This window comes from Vipera berus (genome assembly GCF_964194415.1).
Source record: "Vipera berus genome assembly, chromosome: 3".
Taxonomy (NCBI): domain Eukaryota; kingdom Metazoa; phylum Chordata; class Lepidosauria; order Squamata; family Viperidae; genus Vipera; species Vipera berus.
The window spans coordinates 49028151-49051705 of record NC_138204.1 but is presented as its reverse complement, the minus strand read 5'-3'; the positions used below and the strand labels follow the sequence as shown (position 1 = coordinate 49051705).

Here is a 23555-nt window from a genome sequence, read left to right as displayed (position 1 = left end):
TCACTGCTTCCATTTCTCATTCCCTGCAGACTATTCTGAAGTTGACTAGGCCTATCAGTGCTCTCCTTTCCGCAACCAAAATATGGCATTCAGTCTGTGCCTTCTCCAAGATATGTACTCCAAGATACCTGAAGCAACAACATCTATTTTAGATTGGTAGCTTCCCCGCACCACTCACATATTTCTACATGTCTACGTTTTTTGTCCATTTCCAAAAGTAAACCAAACATGAGCAGATGCAGAATAGATACTTGTAGTGGGTTGTGGGGGGGGGGAGGAAGAAGGGGAGATACCAAACACACACAATTCACAGTTGCTAAGAGTGGGATTTGTGAGGAGAGTTGAAATGCACCTATGGTTGTAAATGCGAGCATCTGCCATTCACCCATATTTTGATCATGTTACAACAGAACTGCTGTAACAGTTGTAACTTCCAGGACCAGGTGTAAGTACCATTTGTTCAGCTCTTGTTGAATGTTCAGTCGTACATTTGAATAGTTGCTGAATGAATGTTAAGTGAGGGCTATCTATTAAGTGAGGTAAGTTCCTTGTGTGTCCAATCACACTTGGCCAATAAAGAATATTCCAATTCCAATCTGTAATCCCCCATGCCATCACTCTGCTAAACAACTAATTCCCACAACACTGTCAAACTACCTAATAGGGCTATATTACTATTATCCTTCCTATCTTTCCTATTAGCTATTTCCTTATCTTCTTATGACTATAACTTTGTTGCTTGTATCTTACAATTTATACTAATTGTTTTATGTAGTGTTCTAGTATGATTTATGTTGATTGCTTATTTAGTATCCTTTAACTATCACTGAGTGTTGTATCTTACGATGAATGCATTTTGTGATGATTATGATCATGATTTATCACTTGTTGCTTGTATATACAATGAGAGTTTATGCTTTGGAGACAAATTCCTTGTGTGTGAATTTATCTCGAATCACACTTTGCCAATAAAGAATTCTAATTCAAATTCTAAATGTAGGCTGGTATACATACGTATTTAATTTTCAACCCTCTGTAACTTAACCCATTTTCTTGATTTTATGCCATTAAAAAGACTGTAAATCGGACTTCCGGTGGCTGCGCGGCGCCGGAGACAGCCTTCCCGGGCTGCCCGCGGCTCAGCTGAGTAATTTTCACCCGAAACAGCGCCGATCAGCTGTTCGGGTGAATTTGAAGCCCCCTCCTCGGGAGAAGAGGAGGGGGTGAGGCCCCAGGTAGGGGTCGAGTTCTCCGGGGCCGCCTGAGCTTGTAGCTTGGGCGGCTGAAGGATCGAACTCCCCCGTAGCCTGGGTCGCTCCCAGCTGGTCAGCGTCTCTGCTCCGGATTTCTTGGAGCAGAGCCAGGCGTTTGCGACCACCCCTGCCTGAAGGAAGGACTATGGAGCAGGCAGAGCGGTACAAGAGGAAAAGGTGAAGAGGATTATTATATTTTACTCTCGAGCTTGATGGACTTTTTAAACTTAAAGTGAAAGTGCGTCACAAGTGAAAGTAAAAGATGGCGGCTAAACCTCCCCCAGAAACTCTTCGGAGTGCTGGATCTTCTCCGGTGCAACAATCATCATTGCAGGCGTTGCATCCTCCTGATGTATTGACACCGAAGGATTTACAAGATGCTCTTGAAAAACATGCCCAGGTAATTTTGGAATCAATGGGTGATAAATTTGCACAGATGGAGGAGAAATTGGAGAAATTGGAGGAGAGAATGGAAGAGAGGATGGAACAGAAGTTCAGTGTGATGAAGGTAGACATTTTGTCTTCAGTGCATAAAGTGGCTGAATGTGTGGAAGATCTGGATGAAAAAGTGGAAGATTTGACTCAAAAGAATGCCATATTAGAAGCAAAAGTATTGGAGAATGAAGATTTAAGAGACAAAATGGACAGAGAATTGAGTCTTGCTCAATATTAGCAGATGCAGTTTGCTGTTAGAATCAGAGGCTTAAAAGAGAATATTAAGGAAGATTTAAAGCAGCTGATTTCTGAGGCTCTGGAAGTGGTATTGAATCAGCCAGCATCTGAAATAAAGGGAGGCATGGATAAAGTGTTTCGTGTGAATTCATGGATTGCTAGACAGAGAAAGCTGCCTAGAGATGTGGTGGTTTATTTTGCAAAGAGGGAAATTAGAGATGAAGTTATACAAGCTGCCTATGATTCTAAAGTTGTGATTGCTGATCAAGAAGTTTTGGTTCTAAAAGAAATCCCTCCAAAGATTTTAAGGAGGAGGAAGGATTTTACATTTCTTGTGCAAGAGCTCAAGCAACGAGATATAAGGTTCAGATGGGAGATTCCAGTTGGGTTGATGGTGATGCATGAAGGTAAAAGGTACCGTCTGGCTACTGTGATGCAGGCGCGTGATTTTTACAATAACGTTTTAAAAGCAACCCCATTATCACTTCTGGAAGCTGGAAAGGGATCTGGAGAAGGAGAACATCAAGAGGCTGAAGATGGACAGACAGAGGAGAACGGTGCTGGAGGAGATCAAGCTACAACTTCTTTGGATGATCCTAGAGAGCAGAGGGTGACGCGTGCTGCTTTAAAACGATCAAAAAAAACAAAAGAACAAGATCAGCAGAAGTCTATGGAACTTCCACAACGTACTTACAGCCAAGCAGTGGGAGGAGCACGGCCTAAAAAAGATAGTCCTATCAAAGCAGTGCTCCAAGAGCTTTGGGATGATATGCATGGCAACTAAATTTTTAACTTGGAACGTTAATGGACTAAATTCACCACAGAAGAGGAAGAAAGTTTTTCAATATTTAAAACAATTCAAGATAGATGTTATATGTTTGCAAGAAACGCATATTAGGGTTGTGGATCAAAAGTATTTATCGAACTCAAGGCTGGGTACGCAATTTGTTGCTTCTGCAATGAATAAGAAAAATGGAGTGGTTGTTTATGTTAAAAGTGCTTTAACAGCAGACTTAATTGAAGCAGATAAGCATGGAAGATACGTTATGATAGAGCTGCTGCTAGAAGGTAAAAAGACGCTTTTAGTTGGATTATATGCTCCTAATCAACAACAAGCTGACTTTTTTAGTTTACTTCATACAAAGCTTACCCAGTTGGATTATAAATCTTTTATTTTTATGGGGGATTGGAATGGTGTTTTGGATGTACAGATGGACAAGGCTGGAGCTTCTAAGCGCGTCCCAAGTCATGCTAGACTGCCTAAATCCTTTTTTGAAATGAAGGATGACTTGGAACTGCGAGATATTTGGCGCGAGAGACATTTGCAGGAAAAGGATTATACTTTTTTTTCTGACAGACATCAATCTTTTTCTAGGATTGATTTTATTTTGTTGACTAATGATTTTTTTTAAGGACTAAGAAGGTGAAGATTTGTGCAAGAACTATTTCTGATCACAGCCCAGTTTGGCTAGAGATTGATAAGGAGAATAGAGATAGGCGCTCGTGGCGCGTAAATGAGAATTTGTTTAGAAATCAGAAATGTGGAAGAATGCAAACAGCGGATGAAGGATTTTTTTGAAATTAATATGAATAAGGGCACCTCTATGGACATGGTTTGGGATGCTAGTAAGGCCTATATGAGAGGGGTGTTGATATATATGAATAATAAACATAGACGTGCTGTGGAAGCTAGGAGGAAAGAACTGGAGAATGAAATAAAGGAAAAAGAAAAGGCTTTGATTTTGAATTCAGAGGATGTGAAGATTAAGGAGGCTATTAAACTGTTAAGAGGACAATTTGATAAATTAATGGCTGACCAAGTGGCAACCAATTTGCGGTTTGCCAGGCATAATACCTTTTGCAACGCCAACAAACCAGGTAGATGGTTAGCTTATAGATTGAGGAAAAAGCAAAGGGCTTCTAATATAGACAAAATTGAGCATAAAGGAAGGGTTGTGTTTCAACAGGACCTTATTAAAGATGCTTTTGTGGATTTTTATTCTAAATTATATGCTAAGGAGAAGATTAATGAAAAAGACATTGATATATATTTGGAGAATGCTAGCATCCCGGTTCTTACGCAAGTACAAAAAGAGGGGATTAATCAATTAATTACAGAAGAAGAAATTTTTACAGCAATTAAGGAATTGAAGATGGATAAAGCACCAGGTACGGATGGTTTGTCTGCGGCTTATTATAAAAATTTACAATTAGAGATGATGAAACCGTTAAAGGAACTGTTCCAGACAATCCAGAGGGGGGGAAAGGTGCCACCGTCTTGGAGAACAGCTTTTATTTCCTTGATTCTGAAGGAAGACCAAGATGCTACTCAAGTTAAAAATTATAGACCGATATCGCTTTTAAATACAGATTACAAGATATTTGCTAAGGTGTTGGCTAATAGACTGATGAGGGTTCTGCAACAGGTGATTCATGGGGACCAAACGGGGTTTATTAGTGGTAGGCAAATGAAAAATAATGTGAGGCATATAGTTGATGTGTTAGAGTTTTTGGAAAGGAACAACCAGATCCCTGCGGCGCTAATCTTTCTAGATGCTGAAAAAGCTTTTGATCAATTGAATTGGCAATTTTTGATGAAAGTTTTAGACAAAATGGATTTTGGGGAAAATTTTTTACAACCGATTAGGGCATTATATCAAAAACAAGCTGCCCGAATTATAGTTAATAATAGTCTGACAGAAGCATGTAATATTGAGAAGGGCACAAGGCAAGGGTGTCCGTTATCGCCCTTGTTATTTGTATTAACATTAGAGATATTATTGGTTAAAATACGGAATTCGGAAAAAATTAAGGGTATACAAATTAGAGATCAGGATTATAGATTGAGAGCATTCGCAGATGATCTGGTTGTTACAGTGACCCAGCCAGAGAACTCTGTTGTGGACCTGATGGAGATAATAACACAATACGGGAAGGTTTCTGGATTTAAAGTTAATATACAGAAAACCAAAATTCTGGCCAAAAATATGACAGTTTCGCAAAAGGCTCTCTTAGAAGGATTAACTGGATTTGAGATTGTTAAAAAGGTAAAATATTTGGGGGTGCTTTTGTCACCCTCTAATACAAAGTTATATAAAAATAATTATGAAAAACTATGGGGGAAAATTCAAAAAGAATTGGAGAGTTGGGAAAAATTGCAATTGTCCTTGTTGGGACGGATCACAGCAGTGAAAATGAACGTCCTGCCTAAATTTCTATTTTTATTTCAAATGATACCGATTCTTAAGAAAGATTCTAATTTGGAGGAATGGCAGCGAGGTATCAATAAATTTGTTTGGGCAGGGAAAAGGCCACGAGTTAAACTTAAGATTATGCAGGATACTCGTGAGAGAGGTGGTCTTAAAATGCCCAATCTTAAACTATATTATGAAGCTGCTGCATTAGTAGGAATAAGTGATTGGATTAATTTGACACAAGAGAGATTATTAAATCTTGAGGGCCACGATTTGTTGTTTGGCTGGCATGCATATTTGTTGTATGACAAGAAGGTAGACAATGTGTTTAGAGTGCATATTCTAAGACAGGCATTGTTGAGAGTTTGGAAGAAGTATAGACATAAGCTAGATTGTAAAATACCACTGTGGGCAATTCCAAAACACGCAATAGAAGATATACATGCTGGTTTCAAACATGATGTGACTACGTACAAGGAGATTCTGAGCTTGGAAAGAAATGTCTGGAGTTTGAAATCATATAGCCTCTTGCGAGAAGAGAAGGTTGTTCAAAATTGGTTTCAATATACTCAGCTACGGGCCAGGTGGAAAGAAGACCAGAAAATTGGTTTTACAATGACTGATGAAAATTTGATAAAACAAATTAGAAATCAGGGCCCCGCACATATCAAACGGATATATCTTGCATTGATAGAAATTGACTCAGAAACAGAGCTTGTTAAAGATTGTATGATTAAATGGGCCCAAAATATCCAAGAAGTTGTTACAATGGATACGTGGGAAAGGATTTGGGTGAGGAACGTAAAATTTACACAAGCTCAAAATCTAAGAGAGAATTTTTACAAAATGTTTTATAGATGGCATTTAGATCCTAAAAAGCTTGCAAGTATGTATCCGAATTATCAGCCTAAATGTTGGAGGTGCGGTGACGAAGACGTAACATATTTTCACATATGGTGGACTTGTAAAAAGGTTAAGGTTTTTTGGATAAAAGTCTGGTGGAACATGCAGAAGATTTTTAAACAGAGGATAAAGTTTTGTCCGCAACTTTTTTTGTTGGGAATAATTACAGATGCTACAGTTGTGGACACTAAGTTGATGTTGAATTTAATTACGGCAGCAAGACTCTTAATAGGTCAGTATTGGAAGAAGGAGGAACTGCCGACTATAGGAGAATGGACTTTAAAGGTTTCTGACCTGGCAGAGATGGCAAAGATATCGGCCTATTTGAAAGATCATTCGCAAGAACGCTATATTATGGAGTGGAGAAAATGGATTGAGTATATCCAGAACAAATATGGGACTAAAAAGTTTCATGTAGCATTTGAATAAGTCTTCCCTTCTTTTCTCTTTTTTTTTTCTTTTTTTATATATTTTATATTAATAGTGTTTGTAGTTATCCTATATGAGCTAGAGAGTGATAGATTTTAGAGTTTACGGTTGTTAGCATATGGTTGTTTATGATTCTTTTTTTTTGTTTTTTATACCTTGTACTTAGCTCTGGGAAGTCGGGGGGGGGAGGGGGGGAGGGGTAAGGAGGGAGGGATAGGGGAGGGGTAGGGGGGTTTGTTAAAGATAAAATGTATGATAAAACTTTTCAATTAAAAAAAAAAGACTGTAAATCTTCCTTTCTTGATTACCGTATGTGCTGATAATACTGTTACTTTGAGCTTGACACCCAGTGAAGTATCTGAGAGTGGTTTTGAACCTGATTTCCCTCTTGCCAGATCAACACCTTAACCATTATATTATTTTAGCCTGCCCATGTCCCATGTCACTTTAGAAAGAGAAAGTCTACATGAATGTAAAAGGACGACATTGTTCCAGAGGTGGGATGTTTGGCTGTTGTTTTACCCTGATGTCACTCTTTTTTTTCAGGTGGAATACCTCTTGAAGAAGATATGTACAGCTATGAGCATTGAGTTTAATAGTGGGGAATTAGATGACTATCTTTCCCAAGAGACCCAGCAACAGAATGGTTTAACAGTTTGGCAATTTCTTGATTTGGTGAACTCTGGCCGATTACTACGTGGACTTGAGCGTGAGGCCATTAGCATGGCCATTGAAGAGGTTTACCAAGAGATCATTGGAGATGTGCTCAAACAGGTAAAGAATTATCTCTCAATTGGCTTTTTTTAAAAAAGATTAAAAAATAGGTGAAAAGTTAAGAGTAAGGCCACTGAAGGCACTAAATCAATTATGACTACTTTATTTCCTGTGTTATGAGATTTAAAATGAGACACCAAGCTATCTCATGTCCATGTGCTTCGGTTAAGCGTCTGGCTGGGATTATGAGAAATTATGATCTGGTGGCAGCTTTTTTCTCTTTAGGAAAATCCTTGCTGTCTTGTCAAGGAGAGCATTTGCTGGGCATTCTGGTTATCCATCGAATAACAATATCAACTGGATTAATTAGGTGGAAAATATTATCTAATTTATGACAGTAATGAGAGGAGAAAAATATTGGCAAGTGCAGATAGTCCTTGATTTACAACAGTTTGTTTAATGGCTGTTCCAAGTTACAACGGCACTAAAAAAAGTGATTTATGACTGTTTTCACACTTATGACTGTTTCAGCATCCCCATGATCACATGATCAACATTCAGGCACTTGGCAACTGACTCATATTTATGATGTTTGCTGTGTCCCAGGTTCATGTGATCCCCTCTTGTGACCTTCTGAAAAGCAAAGTCAGTGGGGAATCCAGATTCACTTAACTAACTTAAAAATCACAGGGATTCACTGAACATCTGTGGCAAGGAAGGATGTAAAATGGGGGCATAGGTGTCCCTTAGCAACAGAAATTTGGGGACCCAATTGTGGTTCTAAGTTGAGAATTATCTGTAAAAGAAAAGTGAAAACTCCTACTTGGTTAGAGACCAGTGAATCTTCCTTGATTATGTGCAGTCTCCTACATCTTTACCAGCAGGAAAAAAATCACAAGGAAGAGAAGGACAGAGCTGGCTTGCAAGAGAACACTCTTCGTTTGTGACCGTTATTGCATCAGAAAGCACTCTTGACTGTTCAATTAGCCATATACAGACTTCCCCCATTGTGCCAGTAGTTAAATGGCATGATACAGCACTGTTACATGTTCCTGTTTGGCTCACAGTCAGGAAATAAAGTTTGTTCATAGCTGGGTTCTGCTTTGCATTTGTTCCCGCTCCTGTTCTCAAAAATGCTTATCTGGTGCATGTAACTGAACCCTTAAGACCATCCCCATTCTTGAAATGAAAGGGTGTGGATTTTGAGTTTTGATTTGAGGGTTTTAATTTGGGGATGATTGAGATAGCCAACCCTCCACCTTGCTGCCAGCATCTCTGCACAAAGAGGAAGGAAAGCGAGTCAGTATTCCTGACAGCCACAGATCATATGAGTAGGAGCAAACCAGGGTGGAGGAGAATCAGTCTATGGCACATACAGAAGCAACAAAGACTGCAGCACAAAATCTCATGTGGTGGTGATATTTTCTTTTTCTCCACTTTCATTTATCACTTCAGAACTATTATAAGCTATTGATTGCCTAGATGGTTTGCTGTTCTATTCCAACATACAGTATGCTGAAATATCTTAAACATAGTTAAATAGGCTGTTCTTACTTGTACAGAAAAATAAAGTGGTGGAACAGACTGAAACAATTTGGGCTACAAGTGACGGATCTCTGTTCTGAATAGCCCTCTATATAAAAAGTCAGAACATAAGGAAATTAATCTAGGTGAGTAGGTGGGGGTTGGTTTTACCTTTCAGCCAAATGTGTTGATTTTCTATTCATGCAGAATGGTTAACAAAGAGGAATATTCAAATGTGGAACCAGCTCAATTCTTTGCAATCCAATTTGCCACTAAAGGGTTTTGCTTCTCAGTGGAATAGGACAAGCACTACTTTAGAAGCCCTGCATTGACATGTGATGCATAGTATCCACATAGTTGCTTGGTAATGGGTCAAATTGCATAGTTCGCAGCCAGCCCATACTGTGGATTTGGCCTGAATGTGATTTGGCCTCTTTTTGTGACATATATTTTTGTTAAATGGTCTTTTGTAAAGAGCTTTTGTATAAATCTTTGATTATGGTGTGCCTGCTTTTCCTCTTCATTCCTACTGTAGGGCTATCTGTGGAAGAAAGGCCAACTAAGAAGGAACTGGTGTGAGCGATGGTTTACCCTGAAGCCTAGTGATCTCTCATATTATGTGAGTGAAGAACGTAAAGAAAAGAAAGGGAGCATTTGTTTGGACAGAAATTCATGTGTGGAGGTAATTGGATATTTTTTGTTGCACAAAGAGCATGTTGGCCTTTTATGAAATCGTCACTAGTATGTTGTTTTATTAAGAGATTAGTAATGTATGTTAGCCTGATGCCAGGAAATAATTGGTTCCTGAGGAGTGGCGTTTTTTCTTCCAACTTTAAGCCAGGTTTTAAAATGTGATGCTCTCCAGGTATCCTCAGATCTTGAAGACAATACAATATGTAAAAGCCAAAATGTAAATTTCCACTAGTTTTACATTTCTAAAAAGTACAAGATTTATATTTTCAAGAGTTTTAAAAAATAGAAAACGTTTTGTTCCCTAAACAGCGCAAACTTTCTCCCCACAGCAGCTTTCTTCCACTCTACTCCAAATAGAAATTGCTTTTACTGAAAGAGAAAAAAATAAGTAGTGACCCCCTTTTCCCATCAGCAGAGGTACTAGTAATGACTCAAGCCCAAAATCTAGATTATTAATTACATCAACATGTACAGAGTATGTAAATGTATACCACTTGGCCTTGGCTCAGTGGTTAAGATGCTGGGTTTGTTCGCTGGAAAGCCAACAGTCCAGGTTTGAGATTCGAGCCTTGCATGATAAGAGTGAGCTCCCATCCTTGTCCTAGCTCCTGCCAACCTAGTAGTTCGAAAGCATGCAAATACAAGTAGATAAATAGGTACCACTTAGGTAAGAAGATAGCACTCAGTGATGTCATGCTGGCCACATGACCATGGAAATGTCTTTGGACAGTGCTGGCACAATAGCCCTTGAATGGACATGAGCACCACCTCCTATAGTAAGCAACAACTAATGGTGTAAAATCCACAGGGACTCCTACCAGTTGAAAAAGAATTGTGTATTATCTACTGTGAATATTGATTCAGCCTCTAATGAGCTTGCCCCACCACTGGCAAAAAAAAACAGCAGAAAAGAGGCAGTTTGCTTGTTTTCTCCAAAAAAAGGATAGAAATTCAATGCATTTTTTGTACCGAAGATGAACCCAGTAGGAAACATGGGTTGAGAGGCAGTAGAACTGGAATGATATGAACACATCCAGCAAATCCTGCTGTGATGGCCCAGGACCCAGAAGAGAGGCAAGCCATTATAGCCTTTACTTGGTCCACAATGAACATGGAAATTTCAGACAGATTATTTTTATCCTTTCATTCCCCAGACCATACCCCAACAATTTTATTTATTTATTTTATTTTAATTCCATTTATATCCCACCCTTCTCTGAAGACTCAGGGCGGCTTACAAGCTTAGCAGTTATTTAGATGGAATATAGATAGAAAAGCAACAACTAAAGTTCCTGGCTTACCAACACAAAGAAGCCCCCAATAAATAAGGCAGAGGAGGCAAGAACCAAAGAAAACATCCTTCAAATTAATTCCACTACCTCACTGGAGGGAAGGTGACTGCAGAAATTTAATGCACTGGAGTGGGGAACATGCTCTAGTATTCACAAAACCAAGAGGCAGATTTCTGACATTCCCTATCTCTTAAAAGAGAAGTAGTACAAGATGACATGCTCAACAGGCAATTGGGCTACTTCTGATTCCAAAATTATTGTCAGCCCTTCGAGGTAGACCAGACTAAGAAACCAAATTATGAATGCTAATGCTACTTTTATTATAAGGTAGTTATAATGAGAACCAGATTGGTCTTGTGGTTAAGACATCAGGCTAGAAGCCAGGAGAGGAGAGTTCTAGTCCCACCTTAGGCATGAAAACAGTGGGGCCAGACACACTCTCTTACCCAACCCACCTCACAAGATTTTTGTTTTGGAGAAAATAAGAGAAATATTGTAGGTGTTCACTGACTTGAGTTATTTATAAAAATAATAGACAGGAAATAAATATATAAAGAAAATAAAAAGATAACAGAATTTTGCAAGTCTGAATATGCCTCGCCCCCCCCCCCCCCGGAGACTTTTTTCAAATTACATTTCTGCTTCAGACTCTCATTTCTTTAATCTGACTGTTTTCTTGGTTGCTGCTCTTCCTTCTCCTCAGGGTTATTCCTTCAGCCCATTACAATCATGGAACACAGAATTATTTCTGTGGTGGCATCATGACTGGAAGGAATATTAATATTCCTAGTGATCCTTACATATCCCAAATAGTGTACAAGCTGAAGATATTCAAGGCATAAGTAATTCTAATCAAACAAATCAAACATATACTAAAATAATTGCCTTTTAAAGTTCTGTCCATAAAATCATTTATTTACAAATTTCTTAAATCTAGAATCAGAAGTCTAAATAGAATTCCCAAGGAGATGCACTTTATATTCTGGAAACTCAAATACCAGTTAGATGGATAATAACAGTTGGCAAATATTAATATTTACACAGTCAATATTGTTCTCAGAGAATAAATGACAATATATTTCTGATTGTTGTGAGCTTCTAGCTTCTATCACTGGACAGTGTATAAATTATGTGATCAATCCTGCCCTGTTAGCTTGGACACCAGTCTAGTTATTGCATTTTATACCATTTACAATTATAAGACGTAACTAAGGCATGAATAACATAGCTTCCCTAGAAATTGTTTCGCATGGGAAGAAAAAGATATATTTTATTTTAAAAATAAAGGAAAAAAGCACTTCTAAAAAAATGTACAGTTCTGTTCAAGGATGGAAGAAATATCTCAAAATTGGTGGAGCAGTGGGCTAATGCCTCCTTAAGTAACACCAGCTGCCTGCAATTAGTGCAGGTTCGCATCCCACCAGGCTCAAGGTTGACTCAGCCTTCCATCCTTCCGAGGTAGGTAAAATGAGGACCCAGATTGTTGGGGGCAATAAACTGACTTTGTAATAATGCCGCTTGGGGGTGTGTGAAAGCCCTAATAAGCAGGCATATACATAGAATGAAGGCTACTGCTAAGCTTGTAAGCTGCCCTGAGTCTTCGGAGAAGGGCGGGATATAAATGGAATTTAAAAAAAAAATTCAAAAAGTAACTAAAAAGTATAGGAAGCTTTTAATACAGTTTATAGATTGGAGTTCAGGTCAACTGAACTGAATAGATTGAATAACAGATGCCATTATAAGTTCACTAATTTTGAGGTGCCACAAGGATCTCAATTGTTTTGCTATAACTGTCAGCCTTAAACCTCACAAGGTTAAAACTACTTTTATTGAGATTGGTTATAATAAAAAAATCTTGGAAGTCTGATTGTGTTGCACTTCCTCCCCTTATTTATGCTCAAGTTAATTAGGGATGCTTCTCTTTGAATGACTTCTAAATGTTACATCTTTGCTCTTATTTAAAAATATTTCAGTCCCTATTTTCTAGGAAACCATTCTTGAACATTTCTGCCTAGGTCACCTGCCTTACTGTGTACAATAAGAAACCAATATGGCTATCCCCCGCCCCCAAATTCTTAAAACTATTTTGCATTTTTGCATAACTCAGTTCTGAAGAAATTATTTGCTTATCAGCATTATTATTGTCTTTGTGATGTCTTTCACATATTCTGGCTAGAATTAAGAGTTTGAGAAGAATTAGGATTTGAATATGGATTCGGTTCTATTTATGTAAAGGTGGAGAAGTGAGGGGCAAATTTTCCATTAGAAAAAAAAGAGGATTCAAAGAAGAATTTAACGTCTAAGGTTTTGTAAGGTTTTCCCAATTATTCTACTCCTGTGATAGGTAAGAATATCACTTCAATCATTGGGAGATTAATATGGTTATATTAATATGCTTAATGTTGTCTCAATGAGCTAAAAAAAAGCTATTTATGTAGCCTGTCTGTAAAATTGTAATAGGAATCTGGTGGCTCCTAACTTGGGAGATGACATAGGAAAAGGGGGCCATCTTCAACTAGGTTGGAAGCAACAGATTTTGTGCTTATTAATAATGAAGTCTCCACTGTTGCGCTTGAGATTATAGCTAACTTTTAAATTTCTCTTCTTTTCTGATTCAAAGATTTTGCCTGATAAAGATGGGAAACGTTGCATGTTTTGTGTGAAAACATCTTCACGAACCTATGAAATGAGCGCCTCAGATACCAAGCAAAGGCAGGAGTGGACCCTGGGTGAGTATTCTCATAGTGCTTTGCATTGCTGCATCACGGTTTCTATTGAGATGATCTGAGAGGAAAAGGTTGAACTGTTTAACAGCAAGTCTGTCATTTTTTTATGCAGATTTCTTTATGGACTGGCCATCTTCTTGTAGCGCATGACTGAACTAAATCAGATTGCTAGTATTCTTACTAAAGGTTAAAAAGCATCTGTGCTTTAGATTTAATGTCAATGCTGGAACTAGTTTCGGATTTGAATGCAGGTTCTTTTAACCATGTTCTTTTGGTGATCTTTATAGAGATCCCTGTGGAGACCCCAAATTAAACAAGCATGAAGTGGGGGGCAGGGCGGTTGTCCCAATTTGAAATACAAGTTTCCTTGGGAAGACTGTTCCACAGTAGAATGGCAAAATCATTTAAACAAAATTACATCCATTCTATTGAAAACAGTTAAAACAATAAAAATAATAATGGAACTAAAAGTAAAAGAAAAGAAATGTTTCCCAAACTACACTGAGTTGTGTAAGCTTGTCTGTTCACAGCTGGCACTTTTGCTGCTCTGGAATCTTGTTTTGGCAAGTTGCAGCCTACTGATCTAACACTTGTGATTGACTGATTTTATATCCTGAGGGAAAAGGGGCTCCTTCTTGTGGCTCTCTGACTAAGAGAGCAAAGGGTTGGGGCCTACTGACGCTTCTGTTCCCTCGGCAGCCATCCAGATGGCGATCCGTCTCCAAGCAGAAGGTAAGAAGTCTCTGCACAAGGACTTAAAGCAGAAGAGGAGGGAGCAGCGGGAGCAGCGAGAACGAAAGAAGGCTGCCAAGGAAGAGGAGATGCAACGCCTGAAGCAGCTGCAGGAAGAAAAGGAGCGCAAGCTGCAGGAACTGGAGCTGCTCAAAGAGGCTCAGAAGCAAGCAGAACTTTTACTCCATGAAGAAGAGCAACGGCGCCAGCAGCAACACGAGGAGATGCAGAAGATGTTGGAAATTCAGCTTCAGGAAGCAGAGCAGGTGTGCACGCTCAAAGCAGACCCTGGGAGAGCCAGAGCCTGTTAAAGATACTATATCAATCAGTGCAATAGAAATGATTCAAATCTGATGCCATTTTTGAATGGTTTGCTCCGCTCCTTGGCTTCTTTTCATGTAAAACAAGTTTTTGGGGCGTTTAGAGTAAACTTTCTGGTTCAGTTAGAATCCATCTATTTGAAATGCAGAAAGTAATGCAAGTTTTCCTCACTTAACTAAAGTTGAGCATCATCATTTCATTGCCTAATAACTCTAAGCATGGTTTTCTTAATGATATCCCTAAATAGCTAAGGGCAGATTAAACAGATCAAGAGTAAACGGGGGGGGGGGGAAGTAATGGGCAAATAAGTTGTATGACCACACAGAATGTGTTGAAGGAGGATATACAACCTCAGTCAGTTTCTTATGTAGGTAGGCCTAAGGAAGCAGACTAAATATTTATGGGTTATATTGTACAGGTTGTAACAAGCTTCTTAATAACAAGGTAAACTGCTTGCCTTCATGAATAAGTTCAGTATAAATTAGGGCCTGCCATGAGCTTTCTACTTCTTGTTATTTGTGGCATATTCTTGACCTTTTTAATGCAGACAAAGCTCTAATTTTTAGTGCATCAGGTAGTACTCTGCCTCTGTATGAAATGAACAGTAGCAGAAAAGAATGTTGAATTTGTAGAAGACTCTAAACAATCATGCCATCCAATTTAGGATAACAGTGACCTCTGTCTGCCAAAAAAAGGTAATGCAAAAGTCTTAAACGCCAGCATAGCCTAGCGGTCTACATGTGGGACTAAGAAGTCACTTGCTCTCATTCAACCTACCACACAGGATTGCTGGTTTGGGAAACAAAAAAAACGGAGGAAATAATGCAATATAAGCTCTGTTGATCTTCCAGAGGAAAAGTGTGCTATAAATCTAACAATTAATTAAGGTTCTTTGTTCTAGGATTGAGTGATTTACCTGTTTTGCACAAATAGGCATATAGATTCAGCTTTAACACTGGAGGTTCCAGGAACCTCAATGAATAAGAGCATCTTCCATCAGCTTTGAACAGTCTTACTATTAAAGATTCTCTTGGACAAAGAAAACTTTGCCACAAGAAGTCCAAATTCAGTTACTGCAAAGGGCAATATATGGGTTTGCCTTGTGGCTTTAAAGAGGTTGCAGCTATAACAGAAATCTGCGACTCAGCAGAGTGTCTTACTGGGCACCAAAAACTGAACATTGTGCGCTAGTAGCTGATTTGCTGCTCAATCATTTTCAAGGATGTATTGTTGTTTGTTAGGCCTAAACAGATCGTGAAAATATTATATTAAGGAACCCCTAATTTCCATGTAGGTTTCTTAGGCCTTTTCACTGTAAGAAGAAATCCTGCTAATGGTTCTCCTGAATGCTAATATTGAATCAGCTGTCGAGTATAGGTGGCCGTTCTCTTGTAGAATAAACTTCCAATAGATTTTAAGTTGTGCCCCACTGTGGAGTGTTTACACTCAGTTTTAGAAACCTACTTATTCACCTGAGCGTTCTTATGATCTTATCAGTTGCTGTTTTTAATGGTTTGTTTGAACACTTTTACTGATTTCAATGACTTAATTGTCTTATAACAGTTCTAAAACAATTCCTGCGGAAGATGTAACTAACATAATCTTTAAGAGTTAACATGGACTTGATAGCACAATTCCTTTTTAAAATCAAAATGGTTTATAAGTCATAACATTTCAATAAGTTTTGCACCAAATGATATATTTGGAATCATGACCTGTTTATATTTTTTTATATACGTATCATCATTAGTAACTTATATCTGCCTTCTCATCGTCTCCACCCATCGTTATAATCTAATAATCTAAAAGGTTAATGGGGGGGGCTACATATGGAAAATAATAAAATAGTTGATGTCCAGATAAAACCAGAGACTTTACCAGCGACCAACTTCAGCTACTGCTGAGGACAAGGCTGCATTTAAGTAACTGCCCCCTGCTGTTAGCAGGGATATATTCTGGCTCCTCACTGCATTTACTTTACCCACCTGCAAGGCTCGGGCTTCCATGCAAGCAGAGATGGTTCTGAAGGAGGCAGAGGCAGAACGTCAGCGCAAGCGCATCGCAGAACTGGAAGACATGCAGCAACGACTCCAAGATGCCCTGCAGCAGGAGATTAAAGCTCGTCAAGATGAAGAGGCTCTGAGATATGAACAGGCCAGGTAGCATTTCTGAATGCCTAGATTTGCTTTCCCGCATAGTTCTAAAAGCATTGATATATTGTGACTTCTGGGGGGAACTGGGTTACTAAGAAAGACGAATAAGAAAAGTCAAATGATTTTAATGACATAATTCTGAATATTTCTGTACTGAGTCTATTTTTTACAACATTCCTACTTTGAAATATCTCAAAGGCAGTAGACAATTATGTATAGTTATATACATAATTAAAGTGAAGGAAAAACATTGAAATATTAGCAAATGAGATGGTAATGAATAAAAAAACAGTAAGTGTAAAAGATATGTAAGAAAAACATAAGAAGAGAGTAAGCTACTTTTCACAGGAAAAGCCTGAATGAAAAGGTGGGTCATCAGGAGTGCTAAAACACGGGCATCTCTCAAATGCTAGGGTGTAAACATGGGTATCTACCACCACAGAGAAGCTGCTCATTTGAAATAAGTAGAATAGAAATGGCGCAAGGTGATACAGAGAAAGACCAGAGGAGAGAAGAAGCAGGGGTGAATTCCTTAAAATGAGAATTCTCAGCAAATTCCTTTTCCCTCACTTCATGATGCCATAAGTGACAGTTGTTGTTTTTTTTTAATCCCATTTATATCCCGCCCTTCTCCGAAGACTCAGGGCGGCTTACAATTTAAAGCACAAATCAATGTGCTTAGCAATAGCCTTCATTCTATGTATATGCCTGCTTATTAGGGCTTTCGCCCCTTACCAAGCGGCATTATTACAAAGTCAGCTTATTGCCCCCAACAATCTGGGTCCTCATTTTACCTACCTCGGAAGGATGGAAGGCTGAGTCAACCTTGAGCCTGGTGGGATGCGAACCTGCACTAATTGCAGGCAGCTGGTGTTACTTAAGGAGGCATTAGCCCACTGCTCCACCAAGACAGTTCCCAGAGAGGAGACAATCTGTTCCTTTTGCAGAGCAGAATTACTAATTTCTTTCATAGTGTTACGGGTTGCTTGTGAATCATAGGACTAATCCAAACTTTTGACGCTAAATCACTCACAGAATGAGAAGGAATTAAATCCTGTGTAATTTTGTTAAGATTGCTGGCAGAGGAGGAGGAAAAACTGAAGCAGTTGATGAAATTGAAGGAAGAACAGGAAGAATATATTATCAAGGCTCAACATGAAAAACTGGCTCTCAAGCAAGAGATGGAAAACAAGAGCAAGTTTCTGGAAGAAACTAAACTGCAGCTAGAAGAAGTCAGATTTAATAGGGAAAGGATGGACCAAGATGTTATGGTAAGCACTGGAGCTGTGCCTGTTTTTTCCTCTCTTGAAGAGTTTTTATTAATGCCAAGGGTTGTTATCCTCTATTTCATACCCTTTGGCAGCAATCGCCAACCTTATTGACACCAGGGACCGCTTTCGTTGAAGGCAATTTTTCCACGGACTGGGGGGGGGGGAAGGAGCATGCAACCTAGATCAACCTACACACACAGTTTCACTCGCCCATAGCTCATCTCCAGCTGTGTGGCCTGGTTCCTAACAGGACACGGACCGGTACTGATCCATGACCCAGGGGACGGGGAGCCCTGCCCTATGAAACATGTTATTCCCAGCGTTGAGGCGAGCCTCAACTCTTCTGATTTTCCAGAAGAGTGTTAAGATGTAGCTTTGCCAATAAGCATGTGGGGTCTAAAAGTATGGTGCAGTCTTAGGGGTGGCTGGTGGCCTAAGGACACTCCCATTCCTTTGGTTAACCTCCTAGACTTTTGAATTTTGTAAATTGATCTTCATCTCTATTTGGAAGTATTAACCTCTATTTGGAAGTATTAATTCTGTTTTTAATTTGTGCTTTTATTCATATATTTATGTGATTTTATTACATGCTGTAAGCCATCCAGAGTCATTTAGGTGAGATGGGATGTGTAGAAAACAAACAAATAAAGGCAGACCTTCCATGTCATTATATATTGCTGTAGCTAGCATTTCCATTTAAAAAAACTTTGCTCAATATTGAAAAAAATGAGATTACCACCGATATCAAAATACTCTTAGATTGTACACTTGTAAAGTATAAATCTGAGTGATCTTACAAATGCTGTTGCTGGTTTTATTATATTATTAAAAGGACCAAAAGGCCTACTTAAAGCAAGATTACTTCCTCTTCTATATAATAAATAGTATTTATTTTTAAAAATATTTAAATATTTTATTTTATTTTAAAATATGTTATTTTATTATTATTTTTATATTTAAGCATTCATTTACTGTCAATTAATTTATCCAATCTAAGCTAAAGAGTCCCCAGGCAGAGAGTAAATACACTATAGAAAAGATGATCTCAGATGCATACCTCCACTATAGGAATTTCAAAACCAAACTTTTTAAGTAGTTGTCACATTGATTTAGTTGTCAGTCAAAATGATCGTTGATTCATATATTGAAAAATCTGCATTTTAAAAGTATTGTTGTAGAAGTTTGAATTGATTCAGTAAGATTGATACCATTCATTGAATTGATTTAGTGAAACTATTGGAATCAATGCTTACAAATCTACTAAATGCTGCTATTTTTCTAGCTACACTTCATGGAATCCACTACTTCCTTGGTACTTTCAAGTATCAAGTACCATTACTACAAATATTTTTATTTATTTGTGTAAATAAATACTTTAAAGTGCAGGGTTTTTTTTGAGAGGGGCAAGGGATAAACTGAGAACTCAGAAACAAATGTTCCAGAAAAAGGTTACAGTCAAACTGCCTCCCATTAGGCCAAGAAATATGCATGGATGTGTTCATGTTAATCATCAGGAGTTGAGCCCTAATCGTGGAAGGTGATTTTACTTTAATCTCACTATGAATTGACAGTATTATGCCACTAGATGGCATGCACTAACCTGTTATTCTGTTTTTTTAAAAATAAAAATAATAATATGCCAAGATCTCAAGAAATCAAAAATCTAAAAAAAAGCATCCTCTTAAACAGGTTTGGCCATTTAGTCTTTAAAATTGAAAATAATTATTTAAAAGTCATTTTAATTCTAACGTTTATGTTTCAGGGCTTACAAAGCATGAAACTGGGAAATTGTGCCCATCATTTGAAAATATTGCATTATTCCATTCAAGAATAGTTTCAGATTTCTTTGCATTTTCCTTAGTGTCTGCTGCATAGAATTAAAGAACTGTAGCTAAGCATAACTTACAGATACTGTAAATGTGGCTGCAAATTGAGGCAGAAGATTAGATTTTCCCTAATGCTGATCCAAAATGGGTAATCTGATCTAGTGTCAGCCCTTCAAGAGAGACCCAGATGAGACCCACACTCCACAGGACGATCAGAACTATACTTTATTGAAACAGGGCTATACTAATATAGTGGTTCTACTCCTACCTCTCGGGCCGTTCGCAGACGGTGTTAGCAGGGGGGCAGAGGTCAAGCCCTAGGCCCCTTAGTTGTGGAGTGCCTCAGGGGTCGGTGCTCTCGCCCCTCCTGTTCAACATCTATATGAAGCCGCTGGGAGAGATCATCTGTGGCTTCGGGGTGAAGTATCATCAATATGGTGATGATACCCAGCTTTTCATCTCCACCCTGAACCAACCCAGTGATGCCCTCGATGTGATGTCCCGTTGCCTGGAAGCGGTACAGATTTGGATGGGAAAGAACAGGCTTCGGCTCAACCCGGCCAAGACTGAGTGGCTTTACATACCGTCATCTCGTTTAGTCCAAGAGGTTCCATCTTTGATTATAGGAGAAGAGATGTTACCTCCCGTTGATAGAGCACGCAATCTGGGCGTCCTCCTAGATTCACGACTCAGTTTTGAAGATCATATTGGAGTCGTAGCTAGGGGGGCATTTGCCCAGATTCGCCTAATATACCAATTGCGCCCCTTTCTGGACCGAGATGCCCTACGTACAGTCACCCACGCACTCGTTACCTCCCGTATAGACTACTGCAATGGGGCTGCCCTTGAAAACCACCCGGAGGCTTCAGCTGGTGCAGAATGCGGTTGCACGGGTAGTGATGGGAGCTCCCCGATACTCCCATATAACACCTCTGCTTCATGAGCTGCTGTGGGAGCGCCAGTCCTATGGAATCAGCTCCCCCCTGAGCTTCGGATGGCCCAAGATCTCCAGTCCTTTCGCCGCGGCCTCAAAACACTCCTTTTCCACCTGGCTGACCTGGACTGACAGGCATTTTAATTATGTTCACAATTTTTAATTTATTTTTAATTTTAATTTATTGCACAGATGACTTTAATTTTAATTTTATCTTAATTTCTGTACTTACTATATGTTATTGTTGTTAGCCGCCCTGAGTCCTTCGGGAGATAGGGCGGGATATAAGTCCCATTAATAAATAAATAAAAATAAATAGAATCTTGCAAGTCTGTTGTACTTCTGCATCCTTCAATCTTCAGTGAATCAGGAAGGAGTCTTAGAGTCTCTTCTTAATACTACCAGCTTTCCCAGAATTTAAAGAATGCTTCCATCCTGTTTATTTACATAATGATTTCTGATTATTTGCTTCAAGGCTGTCTCCCTGGCTATCTACAGCTGGTTACTTACCGTATGTCATCTGATCTCTCCATCTTGGCTTCACTGTGTGAACTTTAAAAAAAAAGCTCATCAGAGCTCAACACAACCCTACTTTTAATTTTCCTGATTTTGATTTTATTACACTTTGAGGGGCTGGTGATCAGCTTTAAAGTTTCAGTTTCAAAATTGCTTGCTCTAACTAGAATTTGCCTGCCCAAATTATTTAGGTACAGTAGTATTTCTCAACCTTGGCAGCTTGAAAATGTAGGGACTTCAACTGCCAGAATTTCCCAGCCATAGAGGGTGCTTGATGAGAATCCCATTCCTCATGAGGTTTGACCAAAGGAGACAAAGGTGAATCCTCTCTGCAGATACGCCTAACCTATGGAATGTCCGCCATTAGAAGCATAAGAAACATGCCCTCACTTCTAACATTCCAAAAGCTTTAAAAAAAACTTGTTTTTTATAATGCATTTGGCAACTGAAGCAAGAATGGGTAAAGGTACCTGAGTTTGGGATGAATCCTGTTCCATGTTAGAGACATCATGAATTTATAATACTCAAATTGTTGAGTATTGTTGGCTATGATTTTTTCTTATATACTGATCATGTTAATTTGTTGTTTACTGTATTGTTACCTATTGCATATTGTTTGTAAGCCCTTTCAGAGTCTGGTGATTCAAGAGACTTCAAACTTTTTGCTGAAAGTAAATAGTCCTTGGCTCCAATGGTCTGCCCTGCCCCTTCCCTAATCTTCCCAACACTCCTTTTTTCATTTCATCCTAGCAACCAGTGTCCTTGGATTTTTCCCACTCTCCCCCTCCCTCTGAAATGCTTCTCCTAAAGTATGCATGTTTCAGAGTTGTGCCTGGATTAAACATGTCTATTCATGGACCATTCAAAACTAGCTGTTCTCTGCCTGGATTGTTTTGTACATATCTACTTAAATATCTTTGTTAAGAAAATATTTCAAAGGTTAAAAAAAATGTGACAAAGAAACAGAACTCTTTGCTCTTTGCCATGACCACTTCCCTCAGGACAATTCTCCCTGTGCCTTAATGGGGCATTTTCTATCTACAAATTTCAAAAAAGGGAGTCCTGCTCTTTCTCTGTTTCCCTTCTTAATAGACATTCTATATTTAAAAAAAAACTAGAGAAGAAATAGTAAAATAACAAGAGATTACAATTAGCTGAAAACTATTTGTCTCCTGTGAAATTCTGTGATACAATTTTTTATAAAATCTTGTCTGAAAAAACCTGAGAATTGTATCCCAGAGTTTGTGATGACCTTTCAAGGAGGCAGTCTTTTATATATATATAATGCTGGCACTTATAACATGTTGCCTCAAGAAATTCCTACAATTTCAGCTTTTTCAGTCCTTTTCCTGCTAGCCAGAAGTGATTACAGAAAATGCTCTTAATTGATTAATTATGTCTTCATGTAACATTCTAGGCCACTTTCATTTTTCAGTAGAAGAGAATATATACTGCTCAAAAAAATAAAGGGAACACTTAAACAACACAATGTACTGTATTTAATAGTAGGATGTCTTATCTTGTGTTCCCTTTATTTTTTTGAGCAATATATATAGTTCAGGGTTTTACTGTGGAATCCTTGTTGCTTTTGCTTACTTGCAGACATTTCATTACCCAACTAGGTAACATCATCAGTGTGAGTAGTGTGGGGTTTACTCCCTGTTTATATATAGCAGCTTGCCCTGATGGTGGGAGTGTAGTTTTCTCCTTAGTAAATTCCTTGATAACAGTATTGCTTTCTGCTTAATTGTATTTTTGCTGCTCAATATAATAACTTTTTTTCTCAGTAGGTGTGATGACTGCATTCAGTTGATTTATAATTCATTAGGTGTTTACCACTTTGATTACCTAGAAATTACACAGATTTTAAACAGAGATAGCACCCAAGTCTCTTTTTTTCCTCTTCCATTGCAGATAGCCCAGCAGAAGCTCCAGCAAGCCAGCACCAATGTAAAGCACTGGAATGTTCAGATGAACCGACTGATGCATCCCATTGCTCCAGGAGGTATGAGGCAGCTATGAAGCAAATTATACAACTGTAGCCAGATGCCTTGTTTCAGGCTTGCAAGTTAAGCACACACAAATTTATAATTATCTGGCTGCCAAGGAATAATCTTGTGCTTTTTGAATAGACATTGTGTTTGTGTTTGATCTTCCTCCAGCATTTATGACCACAATTGTTTCAAAGATTATTTGTTCTTCTACAAGAGAACAGATATCCAGGTTGGTGTCCAGCAATCTGGAATATTCCATTTGTTTGTATGTTCTTTGCTATTATTTCCTACCATTGATAAATTCTGCTTCAAGAGAGGCAGTTTATAATTTCTAAAACACATGCATTCTGTGTACCTGTGGTAACAGTGATGGGCATATGCCTAGTAATTTGTCCCTTAACTTCTGAA

At 38.6% G+C, this 23555-nt stretch overlaps 1 protein-coding gene across 1 annotated transcript in view; it reads left to right on the top strand.

Annotated features, from left to right (window-relative positions):
• The window catches only part of DEF6 (DEF6 guanine nucleotide exchange factor), a gene marked incomplete at its 5' end in the record, with an annotated part of 56476 nt that overhangs the window by 31681 nt on the left and 1240 nt on the right, over nt 1-23555 (top strand). Inside the window, 7 exons of the mRNA XM_081325365.1 lie at nt 6998-7225; nt 9225-9371; nt 13295-13403; nt 14100-14398; nt 16446-16612; nt 17679-17877; nt 23068-23158. Coding sequence (XP_081181491.1) covers nt 6998-7225; nt 9225-9371; nt 13295-13403; nt 14100-14398; nt 16446-16612; nt 17679-17877; nt 23068-23158 — 1240 coding nt within the window. The remainder of the gene's footprint in view (nt 1-6997; nt 7226-9224; nt 9372-13294; nt 13404-14099; nt 14399-16445; nt 16613-17678; nt 17878-23067; nt 23159-23555) is intronic.